Source organism: Peromyscus eremicus, chromosome 5 (assembly GCF_949786415.1).
Source record: "Peromyscus eremicus chromosome 5, PerEre_H2_v1, whole genome shotgun sequence".
In the NCBI taxonomy this organism is placed as follows: domain Eukaryota; kingdom Metazoa; phylum Chordata; class Mammalia; order Rodentia; family Cricetidae; genus Peromyscus; species Peromyscus eremicus.
The window spans coordinates 63,583,247-63,591,078 of NC_081420.1; the positions used below are offsets into that span (position 1 = coordinate 63,583,247).

The following is a 7,832-nucleotide window of genomic DNA, read 5'->3' on the forward strand; positions in this document are numbered from 1 at the left end:
CGATGGAGTTAAACTTAATTGTTTATGTTTTGTTCTATGGCAGTTCTGGAAATGGAGCCCATGGCCTGGTGCATGCTAAGCAAGCTCTCTACCACTGAGCTACACCCCCAGATCTCTGTTCACTCACTTAATATAATGCTGTAGACCAATGGTTCTAACCTGTGGGTTGTGACCCATTTGTGGGGTCCAATGACCCTTTCACAAGGGTCACCTAAGACCATCAGAAAACACAGACATTTACATTACAATTCATAACAGTAGGAAATTTACAGTTATGAAGTAGCAACAAAAATAATTTTAGAGTTGGGGGTTATCACAACATGAGGAAACTGTATTAAAAGGTTGAAACAGTAGGAAGGTTGAGAATCACGGCAGAGTGCTCCCCCCCCCCACGCCTCCCCATCTGTGACAGCATTGGGAAAACTCACTCACCTTCGGCATGTCGATGATTGACGGTCTGGGGATGGATGTCTGGAAAGTTACCGCTTCACAGTCTGGTTCGTCATTTAGGGACCTGGGCACATTCTCAGGGGTCTCTGCAGGCTGGACAACGGTGTGTTTGCTGTTATCGCCATTGGCGCTGCCATTTCTCTCTGAGCGCATATCAGAACCTCGCCTTCTCTCCGGAACTCTTTCGTCTTCTGCCTTGGGGCGACTTGGATGCCTGCCTGCTTTGGCCGTGGGCTGGACATAGATGGTGGAGTGAGGATCAGCTGAGCTGGACTGATCAAAGGCGGCATTCTCCCTGGTGTTACCAAAACAAGCCAGCAGAGCTGAGCAGGGAAAGGAGTGCATCCTTCGAGATGGGAATGTCAGGCTTTTGGTGAGCCTCGCCTTCCACGTGGACATGGCCTGCGGCGATGCATGGCAGAGCTCAAAGGAGAAAAGGAAGTCTTCCGGGGGCTGCCTTCGAGTAACCGTTCCCGTGCCTGAAGAGGACGCACCAGTGACTGTTGCCCCTACGTAGAAGTGGAGATGGCCGGCCCATCCTCTCCGAGAGAGGCTCTCGGCATCTAGTCCCTCTTGGAAGTATTCATCTGAGGGATTTCATGCTCTTCCTTCCTTTCTTGCTGTCTGTAGCTAAAGCAGCGTCTGTGAGGCAGGCAGTTGGCTCGGGTTACAGTCCCCAGCAGGGCAGACGCTTCAGGGGTAAGCCAGTGCCAAGGCAATGGACAGCTGCTTCAGGTTACCTTGGAGGCATAAAGATAATGTAGCCTGTTAGCATCCGCCATAACAGCGTCAGCCCGTGTATCAATATCATCATAACAGCCACAAAACCTTCTACAGTTTCCCCCTTCAAATATTTATTCACCCAAACAAAACAGAAACCACCCAGTTACCTGTGGCAAATGAAGACCCCTGTGAGAGGCCACAACCCTGGCACCTGCTTCATTATTAAAACAGACGGTACACTGGATCTTTCATCCAGAGAGATCCATGTTCGTACTTAATGTCATGAAGACTTTTCTGGATCTTTCCTGAATCTTCCTATAATAACAGTGTCCTAGCTTCAGGGCCCATGCTGGATCTAGTAACTATAAGTGAGTGTTTATTACTCTGTTTTATTACCATCAAGTTCCTGATTTTTTTGTTATGATTATTTTTTAAACACTAAAAAAAAGAGCACACTAACAATTAAAATTATGTAGTATGCTTTGCTCCTGATGGTACTACGCATGTCTGAAGTGCTATTCCATTGGGTATATGTGTTGCCTAATTAAAAAATAAATAAATAAATTTCAGTTCATGTAGACCCTTTCATTTTTCAAACAATTTATATGTGAATGGAGCTGAGTGTGGTGGCACATGCCTCTAAGCCCAGAACTCAGGAGACAGAGGCAGGAGGATCACCCCAAGTTCAAGTTCAAATTGTGCTACATAGCAAATCTAGGCCAACTAAAGATACACAATGACAATTTATCTCAAAAATAAGTAAATAGTAATAATAATAGTAAATTCTAAACACATTCTAAAACAATTCAAAAAGCAGGATTTTCCCCTAGCCAAACTTCTGCTAGGAATGTTCTAGAACTGTAATATTATAATAATTTTGCTATGATCAAGGTTTCAGGACATATTACCTATCTAATTCATTTGTTTGTTCTTTTATTATTTAATGTCAAGCTATATTCCCCACCTGAGACAGGAAGTTATAATAATAATAATGCCTAATTTGCAGACTCAGAAACTGAGTCTTTGAAACCTCAACTGACAAAAGGAAAATGATGCCACCAGGAGCGTCTGGATGGAAGTTCAAAGTACCTACTGGACACAGCATCAAATACAGACTTTATGTTAGTGTTTGCCAAAAGTTGGACAGTATGCAGGGTGGCGCACAACCTTAATCCCAGTACTTGGGAGACAGAGGCAGGTGGATCTCTGAGTTCAAGGCCAGCCTGGTCTACAGGGCTACACAGAGAAACCCTGTCTCCAAAAGACATCTCCCCCAATAAAAAGTTTGACATGGAACATGGAAAGATGCCACTTACTGAAAGGTCATCACATGACAAGTCCTGCATCAGACTTCCCAGGGTGTAAATCTCATTCTTCTTTTAAAACAGAAGTGCACAGTCCAACCCTTCCTCCCAGGAGGGAGCAGGAAGTCCATGCTTTCAGCTGGCCTCCTCATTCCTGGGGGGCCTGCAAACTGCTTCATCTCTTACCCGCCCCTCTGCTACAGTCAGTTTGAGAGCAATCACTACATGCTGCCTTCAAAAGTACTTGCAGGTAAGGGCGGCTGTGATACTTAACAAGGCTTTTGAGGCTTGGAAATAACAGAAAGAAATGAAAGGCAATTCTTAAATCTAGTCTTATTCATCTGTTCATTCAAGTACAAGTGAAAACACTGTCTAAAGGAGCAGATCCAGGGTTAACAATGGCATCTTCTCTCTTTCATTTTGAGAAGGAGTCTCTCAGATACACCAGTCTGATCTCAAACTCTTGACCATCCTGCTTCCACCTCCAGAGTGCTGAGTGTCCCAGTGTAGAGAGCCGTGCACGGCCATGCCTCAAAGATGGCGCGGCGTCTGGTTTCTGCCTTCCCGATGGCAGATGCTCCTTATTTGGCTAAGGCTAGGATCTGGCTTGCTTCTGCACACCTGGACCTAATCTGGCTTGCTTGCATATGTCTGACCCTAGCGGCATTGTCCACGTGGCACCACGGGGTTGATTGCCCAGTGGCTATAAAGGGCGTGGGCTGGCTTTCCCGTGAGGGTGATTGTGAAAGTGATTGTGAGAGTGACTGTGAGTGAGAATGAGAGAGAGAATGGGAGAGTGAGTATGAGTGAGAGAGAAGAAGAAAATGACTTTCCCCAGGGTCAGAAGATTGTTCAAGGTTCCTGAATAAACTGCTTAGAGAAGAGCCTGGTGTCACGTCTTCCTTGCTGGTCGAGGCTGACGCGACATCCCAGCAGGAACATATCCAAATAAACCAGCATCCCAATCACGGCCCACGCAGAATATGAACATTTCACTAGGGTAGCTACGGAGTCTGAACTAGAACACTGTTAACAGATAATGAGTATTGAGTATCAAGAATCTCAGCAAATTAGTTCATTTAATCCTTACAACCCTAGCAGAAAGATGATATTATTCCCATCTTACCCATTAGCAAAACAAGATAGAAATTTAAGTAACTTACCCAAGGCCACTAAACTGATAAGGAAGAAAGCCAAATCATAAGCCCAGGTAGCCTGGTCCCAGAGTTCACACTTTTAATGCTACACACACACACACACACACACACACACACACACACCACACACACACACGTCAAAGGGGAACTTTCCAATGTTCTTCAATCCTACCTCTAAGACTTTATTTCACAGATATATGTGTGCAAAGGGAAGTATTCCTAACAACTGAATTTAAAAATCATGGAATCCGATGTTAATCAGCAGAAGACAAGCTAATATATAAGAAGCCATCTGTACAAAAACCATTACACAGCTATCAAAAAGAAGGATGAAGGCCAGGCAGTGGTGGTGCACGCCTTTAATCCCAGCACTCGGGAGGCAGAGCGAGGAGGATCTCTGTGAGTTCGAGGCCAGCAAGTTCTAGGAAAGGTGCAAAGCTACAAAGAGAAACCCTGCCTCGAAACACCCTCCCCCCCAAAAAAAAGAGAAGGATGAGGAAATTTCAAGTATAATGTAGTATACTAATTAAGCATGTGTATATAGAGGCTCTGTAAGAAGTCAATACAACAACGGTAATGGAATTCTCTCATGGCTTTAAATGCACAACACTAAAAAGCATGAGAACATGATCATTAATATACCAGAAAACTCAACAACATCCCACAAAACAAAACCATATGTAACCTTACTAATGATTGAAAAAGAAGTCTTTCAGGACACCATGGGAGCCGTTGATTTGGACCTAAGCAGCAGAACTGAAGAGTAGGTCTAAGAACAAAATTGACGGAAGTTCTGGTAGGAAAGTCAAAGTTGCTTGGATTTGTCTACCTGAAAACAACATACACCTCCAGTCAGAATGAATCCCCAAACTGCATTTGCTGCTTTTAAACCAGCACATTGAAAATCCAAGGCTGAAATCTAAAAGAGGTGGAATAGCTGCATCTTGCCTCCTTGAGGGGAGAGCTCACCCAGTTGAACTAACACATAGCAGAACATAAAGAGTTGTAAAGAGAAGGGCCCTGACGTGCTTCCAGATCAAGCATTACGTACAACTGCACCCACCACTGTGCTGAAACTGCATCCACTGCCGCCCTTCCCTATTCACCAGGAGAGCAAGTCCTTTTTCTTTACTTCTCCATGTGCTTTGAGCAGAGGTTTTCGAGACTTCCTACTAAGAATCCCGATCAACACAAGCCCACTAAGGTGGGCTAGGGACGGCCATAGCAACCTAAGATGAGTGACATCACTTCAAGCCATCATCAGAATGTCTTCAAATTGGTCATCTTCCACAGAGCACTCAGAAATGAAGCACTGACATTCGCCTCATTTCTGCAAACAGCTTATTGAGAAGCCACGATGGGTCAAGCAGGCTCCCACCTCAGTGCCTCAGCCAGACTTAGGAAGGAGTGCGCTGTGAGGGAAACCAGGTGAATCCCGGAAGTGAAAGCTGGCGGACCTCACATCTGGCATACCTGGGCCCACTCTCTCCTTGGGTACCCATCACTGTCTTGTCACAGCAGCCTTCAGCTGCCTACCCTATACTTCATCAGTCCAGCCCAAATACATGTATATCTGGTCCTTCTCCACACTTTAGCTGGTCATAAATTACCTACGATGTTTGAGCAGACATCATTGACTAGAAAGGGGAATGCTACTTCCTCCTCCTCCCTGTCTACTTCCTGTGCCATTGCCAAGAACTGACTATCTGCCTTCTGAGGCCCATTTGGACTGCTGATCACAGAGAGTCCAGAGACAAGACTCTTAACTCTCCCTCCTTCTCCTTTCTAGTCATTTCCTGCTCCAGGGTGATGAATGCTGGGATATCCTCTCCCCCGAGGAAGACACCTCCTCGCCACCAGGTCTTAGACCTTGTCCCATAAGACAACATGCATAATTATATTTAGGAGCCCAACATAAACCACTGATAGTTGCAGGAAAGGACATTTCCTTCTAAGTGTGGAAGAAGTAAGGTCACCCGGGACAGGAGGACAGGCTCAAGGAACAGGAGACTCAAGAATCAGAACCACAAACATATAGTTGTAAGTAAAGCTCTGTCACCATTTGGTTTTATCTCCTCCCTCTCCTTGTATGTATTTATAAATCAAAGTGAATTAAAAATAGGATTATACTTTTTTATTAAAAATGCTTCCGCAACAATTTCTCAAACGTTTGTGAGAAGATTTGAAAACATTTTAATTTGTTCTAAAATTGTATTTGAAAAGCACACAATTTTTTTCTCAAATAAAACTGCCCTACCTTTACATGCTAGAATTCTCTTAACCAGGGCTAGGATGTAGCTTACTCTGTAAGGTGCTTGCCTTGCAAGCATGAGGATTTGAATATGGATCCCCAGTACCCATGTAAAAAGCTGGATGCAGTGGAATATGCCTGTAATCCCACACAGAGCACAGGAAGGCAGAGACGAGAGGTTCCCTAGGGCTTAATGGCCATTCAGTCCAGTCAGTGAACAAGCTCCAAGCAGTGAGAGATCCTGTCTCAAAACATAAGGTAGAGAGCAATTGAGGAAGAAGTCAACATTGATCTCTGGCCTTAACACAAACATATGTGCAGGCATGTACACACAAACATACACCATAATTCTAGTTACCTCTCTTTCCTTTTCTCATATAAGAATCCCAGATGATCCCAATGTTATCTTCCCTCTAGAGGGGTGGGAATAAAAAAGCTTTTCAGCTTTCTACTCAAAGCTAATAAACTGGGTTGCCCAGGAAAATCCAGACCTTTTCCGTTTGATGTTCCTAATTAAACTTCCTTTAATAAATCTTTGACCTTGGGTAGATTCTGAGATCCCCACATGTGTCCCTTCTCCAGACCCTTTCACCATGCTTCCTGGCCCACAAGCCACCATTCAAGGGTGTCATCAGTCCCCTGAGGTGGTCACAAGAACATCATGGAAGTCCTGGTAGTGTCAGTCAGTTAACAAAGGACGGTTGAATTCTGTCCTTATGATGGTTGCCGAGCCGTCTCTGTGCAGTCATTTTGCTGGCTGGTCTGTTGATAGCATCCAGCTACCTATGGATGAAATTTTGCTCTGATAGTCTCAGACTCAAAAGGTACTGCCCTGAGACATGGGTCTTGGATATTTCTCTCCAGCTGCACTGGGGCAATGGTTTGCCCCACACTTCCATCTTCCTTTATTTAGGACCCACAGTGCCTGTAGTCTTCACCCTCCCATGGGCAGGTATGCCAACCACGCTGGGTGGGTGTGGATAAGGGAATGAAGAATCTTAGTCAAGTCTAACCCACATGAAAATCCCTCAAGAGTATTTTAATTTTTAAAAGCAATTATAATAAAGCCTTACTTATGATCTCATTGTTAAATAATTTAAAAAACAAGTTTTAAAGAAAAATAGAAGGTGATTTCTGGAACAAGTTCTAAATGAGTAAAGGAACTGATAACAGTTAAAGACTTTCACTGAAATTACAGGAGAATATTTTACAGCATTTAACTCCTTAAGGATAAAAAGATTAGAAGAAAAGACAATGAAAGAATCAACCTAAAAGGAAACTAATTTAGCTGGTTGATAGTTCACTGCAGATAGAAAACAAACAAAACAACAACAAGACAAAAACAAGATGAGAGGCCTGTCCTTGAATCCCAAAGACTCCTCCCAAAGCCCTCCAGAAGGTTTAAAAATCAAGGTCGCCAAGCAGTCTGGGGGTCAGGAAGGTGGAGAATTATTTGCCATTTTGCTAAAAGAGCAGTTAGCCCCTATGATAGTCAGTGTTTGTATACCCCAAGTTTCTATATCAAGATCTCTGTGTCTGTCTGTCTGTCTGTCTGTCTGTCTGTCTGTCTGTCTCTGTCTCTGTCTCTGTCTCTCTCTCTCTCTCTCTCTCTCTCTCACACACACACACACACACACACACACACACACACACACACACCGATAAAGCTCAATAGCTTCACTCAAAAGGTTTCTTGGGGCTGGAGAGAGGGCTCAGTGCTTATTGAGTAATGTGCTGGATGCATAGGCATGAGGACCTGAGTTTGGATCCCCAAGCACCTCATAAAAGCAGAATGTAGTAGTGTGTACCTGTCACCTCAGCACAGAGGGGATGGACACAGGCAAATCTCAGGGAGCTTAATAATCAGCCAAGCCAGCCATAACATTAAGCTCCAGGTTCAATGAGAGCCTCTGTCCCCAAAAATAAGATAGAGGAAGATATTTGGAG

The 7,832-nt window shown here is 44.2% G+C and overlaps 1 protein-coding gene across 1 annotated transcript in view; it reads right to left on the minus strand.

Moving 5' to 3' along the window:
- The window catches only part of Fam107b (family with sequence similarity 107 member B), a 220,630-nt gene extending 219,781 nt beyond the window's left edge, over positions 1-849 (minus strand). The window contains exon 1 of the mRNA XM_059263574.1: positions 433-849. Coding sequence (XP_059119557.1) covers positions 433-849 — 417 coding nt within the window. The remainder of the gene's footprint in view (positions 1-432) is intronic.
- Positions 850-7,832: the final 6,983 nt, after the last annotated feature.